This window comes from Notechis scutatus, chromosome 2, assembly GCF_049901735.1.
Source record: "Notechis scutatus isolate UNSWTSFEM ecotype Mainland chromosome 2, rNotScu1.2, whole genome shotgun sequence".
NCBI lineage: Eukaryota > Metazoa > Chordata > Lepidosauria > Squamata > Elapidae > Notechis > Notechis scutatus.
Window position 1 is genome coordinate 178,941,334 of NC_142010.1, and position 24,248 is coordinate 178,965,581.

General features: G+C 39.4%; 1 protein-coding gene across 26 annotated transcripts in view; it reads left to right on the top strand.

Moving 5' to 3' along the window:
• The window catches only part of ZNF462 (zinc finger protein 462), a 166,080-nt gene that overhangs the window by 64,078 nt on the left and 77,754 nt on the right, over positions 1-24,248 (top strand). For 11 of the 26 annotated variants that reach the window (XM_087957544.1, XM_087957536.1, XM_087957538.1 and 8 more), the window contains exons 2-5: positions 10,356-10,602; positions 11,458-16,889; positions 19,302-19,478; positions 22,065-22,339. In XM_087957544.1, the coding sequence (XP_087813670.1) occupies positions 10,386-10,602; positions 11,458-16,889; positions 19,302-19,478; positions 22,065-22,339 (6,101 nt within the window). In that variant the 5' untranslated portion in view covers positions 10,356-10,385. Of the gene's footprint in view, positions 1-3,312; positions 4,021-9,041; positions 9,593-9,994; positions 10,240-10,355; positions 10,603-11,457; positions 16,890-19,301; positions 19,479-22,061; positions 22,340-24,248 lie in introns of those variants that run through there. The other 15 variants (XM_087957541.1, XM_087957532.1, XM_087957543.1 and 12 more) reach the window with 6 other exon arrangements.

Genomic DNA, 24,248 nt, shown 5'->3' on the forward strand with positions numbered 1-24,248 from the left:
GCCCTAAATTGCTCCACTAACTCAAAGCAGGACTGGAGAAAAAAAAATACACTCCTTTCTTTCAGTGCTGACTGTGTTCATTGTCATAATATAAGTGCATAAACAATGGCCTGCTGGATCAGACCTCGGGGCCATCTAGTGCAGAAGTCTGTTCTCACAATGGCCAATCAAGGGCACAAGAAGCCTACTAGTCTACCAGCAGGTGGCTTTTGGTGTCTGTCCCACTGCCATCAGGGCTAATGGCCAACACCAGAGAGTTGCCCTAAAGAACACCGTCACTAGACCTTTCATCCTACAGCCTGCAACGGGAGACACTGTAGGATTTGGTGGCATTCCAATAATAGGACATGAGGCCTCCTAGGCCTAATTGAGACTAATTGCGTTTCCTTCTATGACTGTTGCTTGTTTCTGACTCATGTAACATGGGGCTGTGCGTCGATTGCATTACAATTGAATTATCTCAAACTTTGGCCTTCATGTGTGGCACACTGCCAGAAAGGTTAGCCAGCACTTTCTTTTCCCCATAAGCTTGCTGATAATAAATTCCATTCTTTAATGTGCTCAGGCTGAATTCAGTTTAAGCATTTTACATAGTTTCTTTTTAAAAAACAACAACAGTGCATATCTTAACACTGAAGCATGTTCACTAGCATTTCAATCCAGCATTTTATGACATCAAGGAAGGAGCTTTATAATTCTTAGATAACAATTTTTATTCATTTAGGAAAGAGCAGGTAATGCTTCTTATTTGTGACAGGTTTCAAGTTCAGCAGAATAGGAATTCTGTTCTTCTTCTGCACTTGATGGTCCTATCCTTTTATTGTCTTACACGTTCTGGCTTCCTTGGCTCGCTCAGCTCCAGCAGCATGTAAAAACAGAATAAACTGACCTCATCTAGTCTGTGTCTTTACAGAACTGATTTTGGTCAGGATAATGGAAACTGGAAGTCTATAACTTTCAAAAGTTCAGAACTGTTAATTAGCCTGGACAGAATTAGTTTTATAAGATGAAAGACAGAATATATTGGCAGCTCTGCATGAATATAATTTGATTCATTTTCATATAAGTGGCTAGTATAAGTTTGTTTTGATCACGATGAGACTTAATTATAGCTATTTTCAATTGATAACAATTTAGTATTTTTGATGTGAAAAATTAAACTACAATCCATACCTTTTTTAAAAAAATAGTTCCATTTTTAATAAAAATCATTGATTATTATATAATTTGGAAAAAGGTAAAGTTTTGGAATCAGGTAGAAATGCTAATGCACTTAACAGGCCCAGTGCAGTGTGTGTGTGTGTGTGTGTGTGTGTGTGTGTGTGTGTGTGTGTGTGTGATTACATCCAAGTACAAAATATGAACCCATGGGAAACACCCCAACAAATGGGTGTCCATATGACAAGATTAAGAAATACAGCTTAGGCACAATACAATTCTTTGCATATCTATTCTGAAGTAGATTGGTGCTGAAATGGAATTACTTCACACATATGTATAGGATCAAAATTTTACATTTACAAAATAAAGCAATAGAGATTCTTCCCTTACTCCTGAACTTTTACACAACAGCTGTTGGGATCAAACTGGAGTTTCATACTGAATGCAGTATGATGTCCAGGTCCATTAAACTAATTTTTATCCTAATATCTCGACTTTCAAGGGAAGCATCACATTCTGTTATATTTTCCTCATCTGAAAAACAAACACTGTAAAAAAATCAAGACAGTCACTGAACTTGAAGCAGTATTGTCCCTCTAGAGATCTGAAACCTATTTTCATACTAGTTGTTTCAGTGTTCACCAATTATCCCACTGCAGTCACAAGGCTAATTTCCTTGCAACAGACTGTTCAAGTAGTGTTTTCTACCGGTATGCTATACATATCAGTCTTGCGTAAACTGGCATCATCCGAATATATTGAATTAGACCTCAATACACCCATGGCATAATAACTATGGATATCTATTACAACTGGAGTGCAACAGGCTTGGGGAACAGTGCTCTACACTAGTGGTTCTCAACCTGTGGTCCGTGGATCCCTGGGGCCCCCACGATATCATAGGGGGTCCACGAAGGCGTGAAGAAATATTATGATTCGAATCTTGAATTAGGTCTTGGGAGTCCGTGGTCACAAAAGATATTTAAAGGAAGTTTGTGATGAAAAAAATGTTGAGAACTGCTGCTCTACACCATAGTTGTTATAACAATGCTATAGGGCATGCTGTAGAAATTAATTGGGTTACAGCAAGCAACAGGCCCTGTCTCTCAAAGGTGTTTAACTTATTAAAGTTTAACTTTGCTTATAGGTAAGAGAAGCACCGGGACATTGAGTATTACTAGTTGCACCAAATTTTATGATTTGTAAGGAGGTTTCAATTCTTCAAATAATATCTGGAGAATAGAATTCTTCCCCTCTCACAGCAAAAGGCAGGAGTAAGTCTGTATAAAATACCATTAACTCACAAACCAGAAGTTTTTAATGAACATTTTGAACATAATCAGTTTTTATGGTTGTTTCCAGTGTCTTATTTTATTGGTGTCTAGAGGAGAGCCCCCTATCTTATATATCCATTAAGTTAAGATTTTGAGACGTTACTCTCCCTCTTAATATTATCTGATCTGTATTCTCCTTTGGTGCTTTTTAGCAGATACAGATTAAAACATTTGTTTTACTTTCACTCTGTAAAATGATATTAAGCTACATTTCATACCTTTTTAAAAACAGTTCATTTTTAAATCAAAATTGTATAGTTTAATAATTGAAAAGCTCTGGAACAAGATTTAAAAAATAATGCAATGAATAGAACACGATGCAAAATATTTGAGTGGTAAAAACATGAGATTAAGATGTCAAGCCACTAGGCATCAGTGAATCTACATTTTTTTCTTGTTTCTGACATTCTTTAACATTCTTTATCTCCCTTTAAAATGCTAATTGATTGTATTAACATTTTTGTCTTTCTTTTTAATTATATTGGCTTCTATGGGAAGAGGTTTATTTTGGGAAAGCAAAATAAAAAGTAATAAATTCCTTTGGAAAAGAGGAATCCTGAGAATCCTTTCCCCACTTTGGACCCAAAATGGATTTGTACATCTTAATACATCTTGTGAAATATTAGAATAAAACACTGATTCACTTCTTATCTTCCCATCATGTTTTATAATCATGTATCTTTAACCATATATCACCTGCATGAATAGATTTCCACTTGCTTTTTATCTACTTTCTTGTCATGCAACACAAATATAATTCACACCCATGTTATCTCCAAGCCAGCACATATTGCACACATTGTATGTGTATTGCACACATTGCACATATTGTATTATTTGCTCCTGTTTGTATGGTTGATGGCATCCAGTAAAGCTCTCCCAACCTTTTATGCAAATCTTAAATCTACTCTTTTGTCCACCACTGCCGCTTAAAATTGTTCTCTGAATGGAGGTATTGGAATTTTTCTTTAAGAGCTGAACCATTTGCAAGTTAACCAGAAGGACATCTCGTAATGTTGGAGTGATCTCCTGGTTTTGTAATAGTGTTTTTAGAGGTCTGCTGAGGAGTCTCAAGTCTATGTAGAGTTTGTTTTTATGTATACATGCAAAAACCTCTTAAATTCTTTTTTTTAGTAACCAGATATTCAAATATGATTTTCTTTATGTATATATATCTTAGGAAGTTTCAACTCCTTCTCATGAAGCCACAAATTGCAGCTTGGTAGTTACTCCAGTATTCATAAGCTTTTTTAACTAGCTAGGCATCAATCTACTTCCTTCCTTACTTCTGCTCCTTCGCCACATAAAACCTATCGGAGGCAGTTGGCCTCCACATATTAAAGTTTCTCTTGGGCTCAAGGTCACTGCATGAAGTCTAGTTGCTTTTCTATCTATATAGTCACATCCTGTCACCCATTTCCTCTGTTCCTCTCAGCACTACTACAAAAGTCTATTTTCCATTACTTTCATAAAGGCATCAGACTGAATATTTCTTCTAAATATTTCATGCCCAGAAGAACTTAAGGTGAGTTTATAATGAGAAGGTACAATTAACATTTAGTATGGCTATCATTTGTTGGTTTTGTGCAAATTAAACTGAGATAGGCTTCTATCAGTTCTTGTGAAACATTCTAGAATTGCACACACACTAACAATCACAGTTAACACTAACCATTAACCATTGTTTCTCATTGTGATGTTCTTCAGTTGAACTTTGGATTGGAGAAGATTTGCAAATGATATTGAGCAAATTTGGTAGCTGCCTATGCATAGAACTAGAACATAGTTGAAATCAGATAGCAGGAGGAAATTCCTTACTAAAAAGGGAGCTGCCCACTGCAAATCTAGTTTCTGATTGGCCAATTTTCAGGAGATAGTGCTGTGTTTAGATCTAATATGGATGGTAGAGAGATAACAGTTCACAATATTTTGTAAAGTGTCAACATAATTTGTTCTAAAGACACTGTATGTAAAATAGTTCACTGACAATCTAAGGTAGCAATAGAAGGCTTTCAATTAGAACTGCTAGTGTTTCCTGATTTAAAATAAAAAAATCCTGTAGCAGGGAAATTGTAAAAAAAAAGAAAAAAGAATGTGCTTGGTATGATGTTGCTTATGGTATTTCAGGTTCTATTTCTTGAAGGTTTTGTAAGATCTATAATTAGTTGGCTGTTGAATCACATTGCTGTTTCAGTGCTTATTTTGGGTAAAGTAATCTCTCTCCAGCATAGAAAAAAAAGAAAAAAGATGAGAGCAATGCTAAGGCCTTCTGGATTCTATTAAGAGATATTTGCTCAGGAGAATGCAAAGGTTTTCTACAAGTGTATTTTTGGAGGATTCATAACAGTTTTTCTTCCACAAAGGATTGTTCCTTCGTTCCTTCCTCGTCTTCCTACAAGGAACTTGAGATCCTTCTTGAGCTAGATATTAGAAAAATGTCCAGCATATTTTTTATTCAAATAAATTGTAATTATTCCCCAATCAATTCTAATATACCTGCTAATACATATGTGTGTATTGTCATGTTAAGTAAGAAGACCTATGTTTGAAGGTTGAAAGATTTCACATATTGAGTTATTTTAAACAATGGCTGGGATACATAGAAGTCTATCAGGCTTAGGAAGTTATATCTTTTTACTTCCCTCCATGAAATCTCTGATTTTTTTTTTAAGTTACATTACAATATCCAAATATGTTATCTTTTAAAAACAGAAAAAAAGTTTCTAAACTTGGAAGCAATTTTACTATTCTTTAATAGTAAATGCAAATATAATGGAATTAAAATTTTAGAAAAATGCCGTTTTAAGTATTTATCTGAATGCGTGGGGAGACCTAAATGTTTTTTGTGTTTGCTGGATTATAGGCATAGCTTTCTGTGTGATCAGGAATTGAAATACCGTAAATAATTCTGAGTTGCCTTGATTGGTCTACTTACATGGGAGCAAATACAATTTCCTTTTCAGATTTCCCACTTGGGAACTTGACTGATAATGAACCTGAGCCCTCCCATTCTTCACACCCTTGACAACATTAAGCTACATGAACTTCAACTCACAGGATTTCCTACCTAGCCATTGGGGAATCCAGGGAATGGAAGTCCATATGTCTTAAAGTTTCTAAGATTGAAAAACACTGCTCTAGACTTTGAGTTCTCCACATTAAGTGAACATCTCAATGGGATTAGAAAGTATGTGGTATATTCAGCTCTCATACATGGTTGTTTCAGCATAGCTCTTTGCAACGCTCTTTAATGTCTCTTCAATCCTTAATGTTTCTTAATGCAAATTGTTAGAATAAATTCCATTAAGAATAAGCAAGTAGTTTATTCAATAAGAGTAAGTGAAAAATCAGGGCATAAGACAACCGTGGTGGCCCCAGTGGTTATTGGCACATTGGATGATGCCATACGAAAAAATCTTGGTTGGCACTTAGAAAATCTGCACATTGACAGAATATCCATCTGTCAGTTGCAGGTCACAATGCTTGGATCTGCATATATATACTACACTGATCAGAGGTGGTATTCAGCAGGTTCTGACCAGTTCTGGAGGACCAGTAGCGGAAATTTTGAGTAGTTCAGAGAACCGGCAAATACCACCTCTGACTGGAGATTTTACAGTATCCTTTCCCTGCCACGCCCACCAAGCCATGCCCACAGAACCGGTAGTAAAAAATTTTTGAATCGCACCACTGTACACTGATAATATCACAACATCCTAGGTTCCTGGAAAGTATCTGATGCATATGAAGGTGAACACCAGTTAAGTTGGTAGCTGTAACTTCACTTTGTTTTGAACAACTGTAAGAAGTTAGCACCCACCTCCCTTCTAGAAAAATGAAATATCCTGGGAAATGTTAAAAAGGCAGAATATTTCCCCTAAAAAGAGCAAACTCAGAGAAGCAGAAACTTAGCCCCCCCACCTTTGCTAATGGGCCATTAAGGCCTAGGCCAGAGTATTCTACATAATAAAGGGTCTAACCATCTCACCACCTGGCCTGGGAAGATTGTATCAGCCAACACTCAGGTGAAGCCATGTGGTCTACACAAAGCCTACAAAGTTAGCTAAGGCCCCCGCCCCTGGGAGTCTGACAGCCAATGGGATATATTTCTTACACAGGAACAGGAAACACTAAGGTGGGGCCCAACAGAGTTTATATAAGGGTCTCTCAGCATCTTGGTCTTCCCTTCTTGACCTTCTCACCTTGAAGTATGTGATCATCCTTTCTTTTTCACCTTGGAGCTCCAAGCCATGTGGTCCTGCTGTCCACCATTAAACCATCTTTCCAAACAGCCTCCATGTTTCCAGTGTCTTTCCCCCCACTTGGAACTGAACCCAGAAGGATATTTCTTTCAACACAACTAATAATGATGCTATTTTTATGTTCGCATAATTTTTCTTTGGATATCAAATTTTGAACATTTTGTTTGGCAGCTAGATTTTGAATAACTTTCTTAATCTTTTGGGTTTCTTTTTTATTTTTTTATTGTATAATCCATCGATAATCATATGGACAGTATGCCACTGCTGCCTTTGTCACTATGGACAAACATGCCAATATTGTTTCCATATATCTCTCTTTCATGTGCATCTTGACAGCATATTAACATCATCAGTGAAAAGCTCCATTCTTTGGCTGACAGATGGTTCTCTCTGCTCTCTTATCTTCCTGAGACAAAGAAAAAAACAGACACTCTATTTTGACCATTTAAACCACGTAGGGCCTTTGGAGGAAGCTGGTGGATACCTTCAAATGTTCTAGAAGTAGCAAATACATAAATAATAAGGAAATGATTTCTTCAGATTTTGGTGAAAACATGAAACCAAAGACCACTCAGATGTAATTGACCATAAAGTTATTAAAGGCAGAGGCACTGTCTTAAAAGTGAACAGATTATATGTTAAATAAATGCATGCACACTGATCAATGCAGTCCTCCAGCAAGGCTTCTTTAATTTTCTTTTTGGGAAAACCTCCTTTGAAATGAACAAAAGCTGAGCCAGCAACCTCTTGCTATGAGAATCCGGGTGTCAGGTGTGATTTTTCTTCAGCTCAGAGCTTCGCTCAGTTCAGGCAGATCTGTCCTGGGACAGTTGTCCTTGTTAATAGTTGACAATTGCATCGCTCTGCCTTCTGTTTTGTGACAGAACAAGTGGAGTGTTTGGTCTGAGTGATTTACTCATGGGCAAGCCAGAGTTAATAACCTTTAGAAGAAGCTTCAAGAAAAAGGCAACCATGTGGTACGGACAACTCTCGCTTGCTTTTTTTTACCTTGTAGGGAGATGTTTCATTTGTTATTTCTCCCCCTCCCCTCTTCTTCCTTCTGATTCCTAAGCTGATGTGAGAACTTTCAAAACAAGGAGGAACACAGCAGAGAAAGTCTTGCTTCTTTCTTCCCCTTTTCTTTTTTTCTTTTTGGTTTCTTTCAGGCCTTAAAGGAAGACTCCATCCGGTATGTAAAGGAAGAGAATCTCCGCCCGGATTTTTTTTTCCCCTTTCCACACACAATGGAGCTTTCAAGAGAACCTCTTTCCAAAGGAATAGCTCCAGCCTTTGTGTTGAAGGGTGTGCCTATTGGCAAGGCTTGCTAAGCAGACAGCTTGGCTGGTGATTAACAAAGGTCATTAGACTTTGGAATCTGGCAGGCAGAGTCAGATGGTATGTCTTCTGTGGATAGAAGAATGACTCCCATGAGGTTAAAGCACATACTGTGGAAGCCTTTTCTCCTCTCTTTGCTTCTTTTCTTTCTCCCGTTCTCCGTCTGCCTCCCTTTCTTCTATCCATCCTGTCTTAAAATAATAGCAATAGTAATAAGAACCTGGTTGCATTGCTGCTTCTTGCTTTGCTTCAGACCAGGAGGCCACCTGGCCAGACCTTTCTGCTTAAGCAAAGTCTATTATTGATGGATCATTGAGGGTTGTAAGAACCTTCAGAGATATTTTATCCATGGCTTTGTTTAAGGAGAGGAGGGTGGGGGGGAAAGCTGGTTTGATTGCAACCTTGAAGTCTTGGGCATCTATTCTTTCCCCTTCAAAGGGGAAAAAAATTCTGGTTTCTAACCCTGGTCTTGGAAAGCAAAGGAGAAGCTGGAGAATATTCTGTGGTGGAGATGAGGCTGAGATAAGTGAAGCCATGTTGTGTGCAGGCTAGAAGCTCTGAGCCTATCTCTCCCTTACTTAATACATGGCTTGTCTGAGCTAAAATGGCTGCTCTGTCTCTCTCTCTCTCTCTCTCTCTATCCCCCTCTACCTCTCTCTCTCCCTCTTAAAGCTCAGAGGACTAGGACAGCTTAGTGAGTCTTAAAGCGTCAGTGACGCAGGAGCTCATATCTCTTGAAAGTGTGATAAACACATTCAGAGAGCTGTGGCTTGTTTGACTTAGATGAAAAGACTATGCTGGTGGGGGGAGGAGGAGGAAGTTTAAGAAGATGGACAGTGAGAAGATCCGTTTCATTATTTTCTCTCCTGCTTTTTTCTCTGGAGCATTCTGAATTCAAGAAGAGTCGCCTGCTGCACCATGGCAAAAGGGGGGTGGGGGTGGGGGGAGAGAAGAGAAGAGAGATTGTTTTCAGGTCTAATGGACTGTGCAAAAGGAGACTTATGGGGTGGGGCCTCTATGTTCACTGCTGTAATTTGATCCAGAGCAGATAGCAACCTCTTCCACACACAGTCTGATCTGGTGCTTGCACATAAAAGATTTTGAGTCTCCTGATTGTTGTTAACATTGTTAGCTGAAAAGAAGGCAGGGCCAGCATTCAGTCTTTCAGGGCAAAGAGGAAGGTGAAGTGGGGCACCAAGAGATTGCCGTGGGTGTGCGTTTTCTGCTCATTGGGTCCACATTTTTAAAACCATGCCACCGAGAGGAATTTTCTTCTGATGCAGGATCCTGGTAGCGCTGCTTTTTCTTTGTAATATGGCTGAGAGAGTGTTTGGCTTTGAACATTTGATAAACATCACCTCATGTTACATGACAACGAGAAGATGGGATTTTGCTCAAAGCTCATTTGGGCTGCTGTTCCATCTCTTGGTCTGGTGGAGTTCCTAGACTAAATATGACCTGAATTGTGTGAGGAGACTTTAAAATAAGCTGTTCATTAAGGTAATAGCTGCTGGATTAGTCAAAGCTAGCATACAAGTTAGTGTATGAAAATAAGTAGGTATCTTATCCTAGTCTGCTACATATTTTCAACCTATTCAGGTTTGGAATTTCACAATTGTGGCTCTACACATTTAGAAAACTCTAGAGTTGAGACGGGTTATATAAAACAACATTTAATAATAGCTGGTAATATCAAAAGTAATAAACTTGGAAATGGGGAAGTAGCTTAAAGACTTTTTGCTTAAAAGCTTGGACTCGCCATGGGAGATGTGGCGGCTGTACCAATTTAAAACTCAACCAGTTGAACTTAAGCAAGTTGAAGATGTCAGCCTAACAGGGTTGTTAAGAAGGTTAAAATTGGATAAGATATAATATGTGTGCCACGTAAGCTTGGAGGAAGCATGGGATTAAAAGTCTTAAGTAAATAATCTGCTTGGCTTTCTAAAAAATTTTCAACAATAGTTCCCATGCATTTTATTGTTGATGGCTTTCCAACATGTGCTTCCTTGTTCTTTAGATGAACAGGTAGAGTGAGAGTAGAAAGGGCAATTGGGCAAGACTTCTGCAGTAATTATGAGTCACATATTTGAATGTATCAAAAGTACATTAGGTCCCAGATTTCTGTAAAAAGAACTGTTACTGTTCTGGTATGCTGTACTTTTTGTGCTTGGAGAATATTTCTTCTCCTATGATGAATCTGCTGCTGTAACAGTTTTGTGAACGGTTCTTATAAGCAATATGTTTCTTCTCCATCTTTTTTCAGGTTTTCCTAATGTAAAGCTTAGCAACAAAGATGGAGGTGCTGCAGTGTGACGGCTGTGATTTTCGAGCACCTTCCTATGAAGATCTTAAAGCTCACATCCAAGATGTTCATACTGCATTTTTGCAGCCCACGGATGTTGCTGAAGAAACTCCTAGCCCATCGAGATTTGGTTCCATAAACAGTGACCAGGCTGAGGTGGAGTATTCTTTGGTAAAAGATGAATTTGCAGTGGCAGATGGGATGGCAGGTAACTTTCTATTTGGATGTCATTCTGACAAGTTATCCCATTGCAGCATTCTCATATAATCATCCTAATTGCCATATCCAAATCTTATGACAGATAAAAATAACCAGGAATTGCTTTGAGGACAACCAACACTTGTGTTACTCAAATTCAACAGGAAGCAACCATACCCTGTGGCTGAGAATGTAGATTCCAAGAAGTATTCATCAAGGAATCTGTTACTTGTTCATCATGGGTTGGTTGAAAAGGGGGGGAAATAGCCACATATAGTAGATTGATCCCCCCAGGGCTGCTAAGTTTTTGATCAGACTTTTTTCTTCTTCTTCTTTTGTTACATTCAGAATTTACAACACAACGTCTAGAAAGCCATTTGTACGTGAAACTCATAGTATGCATGCATTTCAAGATAAATATTTTATGGAACAGCTTAAATAGTTTATCTAGTTGCTAGCGGTCTTTCATTGCTAACAATATTTGAGGGGTGTGTGTGTGTGTCTAAATTGTACTGGAATTTTATCCTTGTTTGTTAACTAGTATTTGGGGGCGGGGGATGGTTAAATTATTTAGAAATAGTATATATGAATTCAGCACTCTAACATTAAAAATGTGTATCTATGTGTATGAATTAATGTTTACATTTCAATTTCAGTTGTGCATTTATTACTAACATTCCCTGGAAGATAGTTGTAAAGGATAAGGTGGTAGGGTGTTGTTCTTTTTTGACATCCTATCTAGTATTTATGAACCAAATACCTTGGGAGGAAAGACAGCTTTGAAGGGGGAAAAGAAAAACAAAGAATAGGCAATGTAATAAGCATACTTCACAGATAATATTTAGTATGTTTTCTTCTTTTATAGGGCAAAATGCAGCTCAGCTGGGAACTGGCAATTACTATAGCCATAGCCAGGGTTATTATGGCCAACATATGCTCTCCAAATCAGCAAGCAAGTTTTTCCAGTGTAAATACTGTGTACGTTATTTCCGATCCAAAAACCTTCTCATAGAACATACCCGGAAAGTCCATGGTGCTCAGACTGGAAGCTCTCCAACTGGATCCACAAGTGCTGGTTCCTTAAACTACAACATCATGATGCACGAAGGCTTTGGGAAGGTATTTTCGTGCCAGTTCTGCACCTACAAATCTCCAAGACGTGCACGGATTATAAAACATCAGAAGATGTACCACAAAAACAGCCTGAAGGAGAGCTCAACCCCTCCTGCTTCTTCAGCTGCTATATCTGAATCAACCTCTACGTCTGTCTCGATGCAGGATTCGTGCAAGGAGCTTCCAGCTGAAGTTGTTGAGCGTAGTATTTTGGAGTCTATGGTCAAGCCTTTAACCAAATCAAGAGGCAACTTCTGCTGTGAATGGTGTACATACCAGACACCCCGAAGGGAACGTTGGTGTGATCATATGATGAAGAAGCACCGAAGCATGGTGAAAATACTGTCCAACCTGAGGCAGCAACAGGATGGGACCAATATGTCAGATGTTGTAAGCAAGAGTCCCCCAAGCCCTCCCCCAAACTCTAACTATATACCCATGAATGCTTCTGGGCGAGAGATGCCCAACGCAACTGTCCCAAACTACAGGAGTTCAGTAAACAATTCTCTTATCAGGTCCAACGCCTCTTCAAAATTTTCTTCTGCTTCCTATTCTCAGATGAAACATAAGGCTCCTCACAACTCGGGCATTGTTAATTTGTCTGACCGATCTCGTTATGGGGTTGGTGACATGACAAATTCTACTGATCTGGATACCAACAGCATGTTGAATGACTCCAGTTCGGACGATGAGCTCAATGAATTAGACAGCGAGAATGGGTTGAACTCTATGGATCACCAAAGCTCGGGACTAACTGCTGAGCAGCTGATGGGATCTGAGGGCCACAAGTTACTGGAAACCAAGGGGATCCCCTTTAGAAGGTTTATGAATAGGTTCCAGTGCCCTTTCTGCCCTTTCCTTACCATGCATCGGCGAAGCATTTCTCGCCACATTGAAAACATCCACCTCTCTGGAAAGACGGCCGTCTACAAATGTGATGAATGTCCTTTCACCTGCAAGAGCTCTTTCAAGCTTGGTGCTCATAAGCAGTGTCACACCGGTGCAGCATCGGACTGGGATGCCGTGAATTCCCAAACTGAAAGTATAGCTTCTTCTTTAAACGAAAGTACCATATCCTATGAAGGGGGAAACATAAACGGCAGGAAATCCGGGGGGATCATGGATTCCATGCAGCAGCAGCAACAGTCTCCGCAGTCCAATTCGCAGCACCCGTATAAATGCACCATGTGCAATTATTCCACCACGACTTTGAAAGGTCTTCGGGTTCATCAGCAGCACAAGCACTCGTTTTGCGATAACTTGCCAAAATACGAGAGCCCATCAGCAAATACCCTGCAAGACAGCGAGCCCGATGCTCATGCTTCTCCCAGCACTGTGAAGAAAAGCCAGACCTCAATTCTTGGACTGTCTTCTAAAAACAACTTTGTAGCAAAAGCCTCCAGGAAGATGTCCAATGACTTCCCCTTAGATCTGTCCCCAGTCAAGAAAAGAACCAGAATTGACGAGATTGCCAGTAATTTGCAAAGCAAAATCAATCAGAACAAGCAGCAGGAAGATGCAGTCATTAATGTGGAGGATGATGAAGAGGAAGAGGATGACAATGAAGTGGAAATAGAAGTAGAACTGGACAAGGAAGAAGAACAAACAGAACCACTGATGGAAATAGCGGCATTTGCTTCCCAGCAGATATGGGGAAGAGACACAGGTGATCCTCAGAAAGAGCCCAACTACAGGAATATCCCCCATGATTACAGCTCCACCAATGGGGCAGAAATTGAGCTAACTATATCTGAGGATGAGGAAGAATATTATTGTTCTTCGGTGGGTTTGAAGGACCCAGGACTGAATTCATCTATTCTAGGCAGCCAGGTAAGCCTATATGGATCTGATCAAAACAATGAGAATTCAGATTTTGGTGATTCTGGAAGGCTTTATTATTGTAAACACTGTGATTTCAGCAACAAATCTGCCAGGAGTGTTAGCACTCACTACCAACGGATGCATCCCTACATTAAATTCAGCTTTAGGTATATTCTTGATCCCAACGACCACAGTGCAGTGTATAGGTGTCTTGAATGTTACATTGATTATACAAACTTTGAAGATCTGCAACAGCATTATGGGGAGCATCACCCGGAAGCCATGAATGTATTAAATTTCGATCATTCTGATTTGATCTATCGCTGTCGCTTCTGCTCTTACACCAGCCCCAATGTTAGGAGCCTAATGCCGCACTACCAAAGAATGCATCCGACCGTGAAAATTAACAATGCCATGATATTCTCAAGTTACGTAGTGGAGCAACAAGAAGGGTTAAGCTCAGAATCACAAACGCTGAGAGAGATACTGAACTCTGCTCCGAAAAACCTGTCCACTTCGACCCCAGTTGCACGTGGGACTCATGGCATACCTGCTGCTTTTAACAAAAGTTCTTCAAAGGGCAATAGCCCCGAATCTGAAAGCCAAAAAGAGTCAACAGTCAACAGTGTTGTCGTTTATGATTGTGATGTCTGCTCCTTTGCAAGTCCCAACATGCATTCCGTCTTAGTGCATTACCAGAAGAAACATCCCGATGAGAAGGCTTCGTATTTTAGGATTCAAAAAACAATGCGTGTGGTGTCAGTAGAGAGGGGGTCTGCCCTGGCTCAGATGGCTTATGAACTGGGGTCACCTGGCTCTCCCAAAATGTCACCGTTACCACCTCCACCACCTCCAGACCTTACCACGGAGCTTTACTACTGCAAACATTGCTCTTACAGCAACCGGTCAGTGGTTGGGGTACTAGTGCACTACCAGAAAAGGCACCCAGAGATAAAAGTGACTGCCAAATACATTAGGCAGGCACCCCCGACTGCAGCAATGATGAGAGCTGGAGAGATACCTCCTGGTGTTCGTAGACCTGCCGTTTCTATGCAGCACCTGAATAGGGACGGCTCTGATGGTACTGTAGCTCCAGCAGAGAATGAGATGTTCTTCTGCCAGCACTGTGATTATGGAAACCGGACTGTAAAAGGGGTCCTTATTCATTACCAAAAGAAGCATCGTGATTTCAAAGCCAATGCAGATGTAATTAGGCAACACACCGCCACCATCAGGAGCCTCTGTGACCGGGGTCAGAAAAATTCCCCTGGTGGCTTACAAATTCCTACTTCTGGTTCCGAGCAAGAAAGGGCTAAGTTAAGAGCTCTCAAATGCAGGCAGTGCTCTTATACATCTCCTTATTTCTACGCATTGCGGAAGCACATTAAAAAGGACCATCCAAGCTTGAAGGCTACTGTCACATCTATTTTAAGGTGGGCATTTTTGGATGGTTTAATAGAAGCTGGATATCACTGTGAATGGTGTATCTATTCTCACGCGGAGCCCAGTGGCCTGCTTGTGCATTACCAAAGGCGACATCCTGAACATTACGTTGATTACACATATATGGCAACAAAACTCTGGGCAGGGCCAGATCCTTCACCCCCAGCCTTACTAATACCATCAGAAATGAAAATATATAGGTGCAGAGACTGTATTTTTGAAGCCTCTTCCATTTGGGATATCACTAATCACTACCAAGCTTTTCACCCTTGGGCTATGAATGGAGATGAATCGGTGTTACTAGATATTATCAAGGAAAAAGATGCTGTTGATAAAATGAACCCAGTATCTGATGGTATTGGTGCCAGAATAATTTCAGAGGATCATTTAGGATTGCCACAAGGGGACCCAGATACGGAATATGCAGAAGAGTCAAACCTTATCCAAGATAAAGCTCTTCAGCTTACCTCTGTGAATCCTGCAATATCCTCTACGCCGTACCAGTGCACAGTGTGCCAGTCTGAATATAACAATTTGCATGGACTTCTCACCCATTATGGAAAAAAACATCCCGGGATGAAAGTTAAAGCTGCAGATTTTGCACAAGACATTGATATTAATCCAGGAGCGGTGTACAAATGTAGGCATTGTCCTTACATTAACACACGCATTCATGGCGTTCTTACCCATTACCAGAAGAGACATCCTTCTGTGAAGGTTACGGCAGAAGATTTTGTGCATGATGTGGAGCAACCCGCTGATATGAGCCAGAATGACGTGGAGGAAACGAGCAGGATTTTCAAGCAAGGGTATGGTGCTTACAGGTGTAAATTGTGCCCCTACACGCATGGCACTTTGGAGAAGCTCAAAATTCATTATGAGAAATACCATAACCAGCCTGAATTTGATGTATTTGCACAGTCTCCTCCAAAATTCCCTGCCTCCATGGAGCCCGAAGTTCTTGCTGAAATTAAGCCCTCCCCTGAGATGGTCCCAGAAGATCTCCTGGGGGACGATTCACTACCATCATCCCACTTCTCTAGTTCCCATTTGGTTTCTCATACTGTGTTCCGCTGCCAACTTTGTAAGTATTTTTGTTCTACCCGGAAAGGGATAGCTAGGCACTACCGAATAAAACACAACAATGTTCGGGCACAGCCAGAAGGCAAGAACAACCTGTTTAAATGTGCCCTGTGTTCCTACACAAACCCTATTCGTAAAGGTCTGGCTGCGCATTACCAGAAGCGGCATGACATTGATGCTTACTACACACATTGCTTAGCAGCCTCAAGGACTATAAGCGACAAACCCAACAAAGTGATCATCCCCTCACCCCCCAAGGAGGACTCTCCTCAGCTAAGTGAGGAACTGAGAAGGGCAGTGGAGAAGAAGAAATGCTCCCTCTGCTCCTTCCAGTCCTTCAGCAAAAAAGGCATAGTTTCCCACTACATGAAACGCCATCCTGGAGTATTCCCCAAGAAACAGCACGCCAGCAAGCTTGGGGGTTACTTCACTGCGGTGTACGCGGACGAGTATGAAAAGCAGCAGCCTCCCCCGGAAGAGAGGAATGATTTTGAGAAGCCCGAAGTGGAGGTGGAGGCTCCAGAGATGGAGTGGCTTCCCTTCCGGTGCGTCAAATGCTTTAAGCTGTCCTTCAGCACGGCCGAGCTGCTCTGCATGCATTACACTGACCACCACAGCAAGGACCTGAAGAGGGATTTTACCATCCTGGGAAGTGGGGCCCGTTTCCAATGCAGGCACTGTGACAGTAAGCTGCAAAGCCTGGCGGAGCTGACCACCCACTTGAACGGCCACAATGAGGAATTCCAGAAACGTGCCAAACGCCAAGAGAGGAGGAAGCAGCTTCTGAGCAAGCAGAAGTATGCGGATGGTGCTTTCGTAGATTTCAAAGCAGAGAGGGTAAGGATCTGATTTTACATTACTTTTTTCCTATTTGATATTATTATTATTTCCTCCTCCTCCACCTCCTCCTCCTCTTCTTCCTCCTCGTCTCTTCTCCTCCTTCCTCTCTACCCTCCTCACTCAGCCAAGGTTACTCATTTCTTATTATTGTCCTCGGTAACTGAAAAGTCACAGGTTCTACAGTCATTGGGTTGTGCCAGTAAGTTCCATACCCATTGTTTCTTGTTTCATTGCTTTCCTCCTTTAGACTCCTGGCATGCCGTTTCATTTCCTCCTCTCCTAACTTTTCATTTCAAAGTGAATTTCTCTTTGAATAAGAAAATCATAGTATCTGTTCCTCTTTCCCCATGTCAAATATATTTTTTGTTCTTGACCAAAAATACCAAGAATGCAAGGAAATAATTGAGAAGAAAATCCAGTACAAAGCCCTTTGTATCTGTGGAAGTAAACCAATCTCTTTAAATGAACTGCATATTATATTAAACCCTTAGTTTGCTTGATGATATATGTGGAAGAACGTGCCTCTTTTGGAAATAGTCAAAGAGTGAATGTCATGTGGAATAAAACTTGCTCTTAGTGGCATTCTGTCATACACAGAGGTGTTTCAGCAAGTTGGTGCTAGAGAGAAAAAGGAAATGATAAATGCGTCTCATTGGATCCAAAACTACTTTCTGGTTTTGCAGGAGAATAATTTTCAAGTGGGATTCCACTTGAAAAATCCCACTAGTGGAATAAAGTCTTAAGACTGATTGTCAGATTAATGGGGATCTGAATATTTTTGGTGAGGGAAGAAATAAGAATATGGCAGATTACAGAAATGATGATGGCTCAGCAATCTGGAAAAAGGATCAAAATGATCAAAACCGGGAAATTAGGAAAAATTTAGGATCCCATTTGAAAAATCCCACTAGTGGAATAAAGTCTTGAGACTGATTGTCAGATTAATGAGGATCTGAATATTTTTGGTGAGGGAAGAAATAAGAATATGGCAGATTACAGAAATGATGATGGCTCAGCAATCTGGAAAAAGGATCAAAATGAATAAAACCGGGAAATTAGGAAAAACTTAATGGCCACAGCTTCTCAAGAGATTGTGTTTGATTGGAATGATTCAGTGTTTATCAGTTTTACAGCAAATTCAGTCATATATCTGAATATCTAAAATTTGTCTGAAATGTCTGTACATACTACAGGTAGCCCTCGGCTTACAACTGTTCATTTAGTGACCATTCAAAGTTACAGAGGCACTGAAAAATGTGACTTATGACCGTTTTTCAAAGATACAATCTTTGCAGCATCCCCATTATCATGTGATCAAAATTCAGGCGCTTGGCAACTGGTTCATATTTATTACCCTTGCTTTGTCCCAGGGTCATGTGATCACCTTTTGTGACTTTCTGACAAGCAAAGTCAATGGAGAAGGCAAAATCCACTTAAAAACTGAGTTACTAACCTATCAACTGCAATGTTTTACTTAACAGTGTGGCGAGAAAGATTGTAAAATGAGGCAAAATTCACTTGACAAATGTCTCACCTAACAGAAATTTTGGGCTCCGTTGTAGTTATAAGTCAAGGACTATATTAGCTATTAACTCTCTGCTTTCAGGTGCAAAAGATTCACCTTATTTTAAAAATCATACATTATTTAAAAAATAAAAAAGCTTCTCTTTGGTACTTCCATTGACCACGCTGGTTGACATTTAAATAATTGGGAACTGTACTCCAGCAGATACAGAGAGCACCAGATTAAGGGAGACTTCTGTGAATAATTTTATTTTAAAAAATCCTTACAAAGGACATACAAATTCTCAATTAAATTTCATGGTGCTTACAGGTGCTCACAAACATAACTGCTAGAGTTGCTCCCCATAGAGAAAGACATTAATGTCCTGTTGGTTTAGCATAGCTGCAGCTAAAAGGATGTTATTTGAGTGGAGGAAAACTCAATGATTTATGTTTTTATTTTCTTTCTGTATACAAACTCAAGGTTTTGGCATCCCATTTAGTATTGCTAGTAGAAGAATGTTGCAAACTGAGGTTGAGTTTTTCTACATGCCCCAAGGGTTTGAATCAATATTGTAATAGCACGCTGTATCTATTTTGGGACTTTTAAACATCAGTTTTTAAAATAAACTCATGCCGCCTTAGAGTTTTACTTATTCCAAGAAGCAGCATAATGTTGCCTCTCGTATTTAAATCTACAAATTTGTGACATTGTTTAGAGCAGTGTTTTTCAACCTTGGCAGCTTGAAGATATGTGGGTTTCAACACCCAGAAAATTCTCAAGCAGCCCTACTGCCTAGGGAATTCTGGGAGTTGAAATCCACAGGTTTTCAAGCTGCCAAGGATGAGAAGCACTTACTTAGAGAAGGAATGCTTAATTAAGTTTCACGTTTTATTGCCTTGCAGCCTTTTGGCAGCTTGGAAGAAGTTTCGAAATTGAAAGAGAGGAAAGTTGTAGGATACAAATGTAAGTTCTGTGTCGAAGTTCATCCGACTCTCCGAGCCATCTGCAATCATCTTCGTAAGCATGTGCAGTATGGGAATGGTTCTTCAGTCTCTACTGGAGTCAAAGTGAGTTTAAAGGTTTGTTTTGGGGTTAAAACCTTGGATTCAGCCAAAGGAGGAAGAAATCCCTAACCTCTTTTGTGAATCGGACATGACCGCAATCAGAAATAATATGATAATATAATGCTAATAATATATCAGCATTTATAACATGATTTCTATGTAGATTCCCCTTTTTTATTGGACTTAAGCCTAGTTCCTTGTGGGCAGAATATATGCACCCATATTAATGTTATTATAACACAATAATGTGAAATCATAGTTGCCAGTTGTTTGCTGGTATTGGCCTTCACATCAATTCCCACCCCCCAATAATCTGAGATGTTGTAGTGTATCAGCATAGCACATGTGTGGATCCAAACAATGTAACCATTTGTAACCGCAGCTGGAAATTTTGTCAACATTTCTAATTCAAATTTTTTGATGCGGCACCCTTTGCGCCAATATTCACTAGGACCTCCATGACTGATTTGTGGCATAATCTTTTAACTTTAATTTTCAGATCAGGATACTTTGCAATCTTCTCCCGATTCTTCTATTCTATTGTCTCCTAGAATTGCCACATCAATTATCCACACTTCCCTTTCAACCACAATTAAATCTGGTGTGCTATGAGTCAAGACTTGATCAGTCTGTATTCTGAAAACTCCCAATAATTTAACCTGCTCATTTTCACCTACTTTCAACTCTATGTTCCCACCTTTTTTTTTCATTACTGGCCCAGATGTCCCAGTGAATCATTTTGGTGATTATGTTATGTCGTTGTTTATAATCAGTTTGTTTGGTCTTCAACGAGCTGAGTATATGATCTACGTTTTCTTCTGCTTCTTTCCAAATCTTCACTTTGAATCATTCAATGGTTTTTTTTTTAAATTCTGGACTTGATTGCGTTAATTTGGATAGCTTGCCCCTGATATTATCATCTATTTACAATAATGTAAAGTCAGTGCAGCCAGTACTTTAGCTGGTGATGGCTTTCATATGCATTAAGTTCTTCCAAAGAAGCTAGGATGACATAAGGTAGCATATGTGCGGATCCAAGCACCATTATTATTAAATTTATATGCTGCCTGCCTCTTAACGACCCTCAGCAGCTTACAACAAATAGACATGCTAAATTGTTATTGCTCTTTTATGCAACCTTGAGAAAAGGTTTGGACTAACATCTCTAAAAGCTTTATACTAATATAGCCAATCTGTTTTCTGAAAGCTACTAATGGAGGTCTTGGTATATGCTGCCCTAGGATCCTTTGCTTTGAACTGTTTTCTGTCTTCTAAAAAAAAAAAAACCAGTTGTTTGCTTCCTTTTATATGAGAAGCTGCTCTTGAGTATTAGATGTAAAAACCTCAGAAGCCAGAGGAATTGGCTGCATAAAGTTTCCAAGGACAAGGCTAAAGTCGGTGTTGCTTCTATAGCGTTCTTCCCATGTTTTATTTTTAAATAAATGTTTTGTATATAATGTTATCATTTCTGTTTAGAACATTACTGCCAATTGTGCATTTATTTATATAAAATTCTTTGTAGCTATAAATTATGAAAAAGCATCGAATCAAGGCCTACTTGTCCATTGCACGTAGTTTCTACATAATTTACCTGTAATTGCTGCAAAACATGAACTTCTGTTTTTAAGTCAAAATATATCCACTCTTAAGTTTAAATTTAGTTTTCATTTAGAGACAACTTCTTTAATTAAATTTTGGTATGAGATATGTTAGTATATTAAATGAAACTTACTGCAAATGGCCCCTTATTTGCATTCTGCCATGTGTCCTATCTTTTTATGATATATGCTATTGTATGGAAAAATGCTTTTTCTTCAAATATGGCAGTAAATATTTTCTACAAGTTTATTTCCTTCCCAAGTTTTTACAGGCCACGACCAGAGTTTACATGCCTTCTGGTAATGGCAGTTAGTAAACCATCTGTGGATCTTTATTTAAGGCTGACAGATTGATATATTTTATAAATTAATGCAAATAAGTTGAATGTGCCCAGTAGGTGAGAAAAGTAATGAATACTGTGTAGTCTTTTTGATATTCTTCTTATCCCCTGCTCACCCCCGCCTCCTACCCCAAATTAAATCTAGATTACTTTACTCAAGCTTGGACTTTTTAAAACAGATCTATAGAAGCCAGTATATACTGTAGTTGCCAGTTAAATAGTTTGAAAAATATTTGTTTGGGCAAATCTTCAAAAAAATAAAATAAAATAAAATTGAAGGCTTGTAGTGTAGTGTCCTTGTGCCAGTTTTACACCAGAAAGCCAAAAGAAAGTGAGGAAACAGTCCAGTAATCTTCTGAAAGGAATATTGGCATTTCCGCAAAATTGGGACTATTCTACCTAATGAAGTGAATTATTCTTGAGGGGGAAAAAAAGGTTTTAGCAACAGTGTGCTCCAGCCATGCTAATCACCGCTAATGGAACAGCCGTATGTTGCTTTTCAAGACATCTTTGCTCAGATTGCATGGATGTCTGCTCATAACTGGATTTCAAGATTACTGCTATCAGAAGAAGTTGTTAGGCTTCCATAGATATAATGGTAACCATAGGGCAGAAGGGAGAGAGAATTGATGGCTTTGGGGGGGATGTGTGTCTTTTAGCAGGAAGCTGAAGATCCTTCACATGCAGCTTTCTTGGAGGGTATTGAGGGAGCCAAAGACCATATGGCCACTATGGAACTTGCAGAAGCTGAATCTGGACCATCACTGGAAGATGAAACCAGACCTGGTGGCTACCATTGCAGCCAGTGTGATCGGGTTTTGATGTCTATGCAGGGTCTACGATCGCACGAGAGGAGTCACTTGGCCCTGGCCATGTTTACTCGTGAAGACAAGTACAGCTGCCAGTACTGTTCCTTTGTTTCTGCATTCAGGCACAAGTAAGTCTGTACTACTTACTATTTCCGCTTCTTAATGTTCATCTGCCCATAATCTGAGGACCATACAGATTTACCAAAACCGAAGTAAATGTTCTTATTTTTCACATGTACTACTTTTACTGTGTGGTGCCCAATTACTACCAAAGGTATTATATATCGATGACAGTAAGCCCCCAGTAATTCTTAATAAGCAGTTCTTATTATTTTGGCCTTTCAACCCTTAAACTAGCCATAATTACATTATGGAAATACAGAAATTGAAACGTAAGGCCCATAAATTCTAGATTTTTGGTTATAAACTGCAATCTACATTGAAACTAGGTCATACATTTCAGGGATTTTTTTTTTAAATGTTCTGAGTTTATAACCCTCAATTTCTTACCAGCTAGACAACAACAGATTGAGTAAAGTAGTTTATTCCATATAGGTTGTACTTTATAAGATGTAGAAATGGAAAGCAGAACCATCCTTTTTCACTCCCCCACTCCACAGAACCAAGCTTATGTAGGCCTGCTATATTAAACTTCGATTTCTATTGGGTTTCTGCATTCATCCTGTGGATAAGTCCATATTTTTTTTCTTGCTTGGTTTTCTTGGTACTTGCTATAATACTTGCCAGAAAAACTATTGATGAGTGAATGTATGATTGATAGGTTAATTGACCGGATCAGAATTGTAGATGCCTGTAAAACATTTTTGCAATTTCATACTAGAATGTTGCAAACATGTATGACAGAAAAGGTAAAGGATTAAGGATAATTCTCCATTAGGAGTCTTTCCTCTCAATTCCATTTCTGTGGCATGTCACTACTGAGTTGTCTTGTGCTGGAAGTCCCTTCTTGCCTTTCTGTTTTCCTGTTCTCTATGGAAAACACTGATTACCACACTTTTCTTGTACTTCGGTTGCAACTGATGAAGCAAAAAAAGGCAGCTATGTGAAGTATAATTTTAAACATACTCAGAAGTCCCTTTCAACAAAATGCAAACTTCTGAGTAAGCTGGCTTAAGATCAGGCTTTAGTAAACAGTAAGAACCAAAAAACTAAATTCTTATCTTTCCCAACAAAGTGGAGAGGGGAGGAATATATTAAAAGTTAATCTTATATTTTATCTAAAAAATCTTAAATCAATTAATCCATTTCTTTAAATCAAACTGAAACTATTTAGAGACATACATCCCCATATACGTAGTAATGGTGCAAAAACAGTATATTTTGTAAAATTGAAGATGCCAAGAAATAAGGGAGAGAATGTAAAATGAGTTATGCTTGTCAAAATGTACAGGTGTATCTCCTGAAAAAGTCATAGAGCAGGCATCTTTTGCAAGATAAATTCAGAACTATCTGCTTTTAGATGAGAACTAGAAAGCAGGGAGAGAAAACACAAGTCTATGATGCTTCCTTTACTGGCAGTTCTTTTTAACATCCCAAATAATCTAAAGCAGGTATGTCCAACCTTGGCAATCTTAAGATCTGTGTACTTTAACTCCCAGAATTCCCCAGCCAGCATTAAAGTCCACAGATCTTAAAACTGACAAGGTTGGACATCCCTGATCTATAGCAGGCCTGTCAAACTGGTGGGCCGGATACAGCCCACACAGGCCACGCCCACCCCTGTTCCACAAAGGCGAGAAACATTGTGATATGTCACGATATGGCCCGTGATATGAGCGGGTTTGAAACCCCTGATCTATAGTGTAACTACATGTCTTTTACATTATGGAATTGGGTTTCTATGAAAAAAATAGCCTGATTTATAAGGTTAGGCAGATCTGGATTGAAGTATTGGACTGTGGCTGATTGACTGATTGATTGGTTGATTGATTACAGATGCGTTTATGCCACTTGACTCATCAAGACGCTAAGCAGTTCACAGAAGCAATGTTATATGTAATAAAACAAATGTACAAA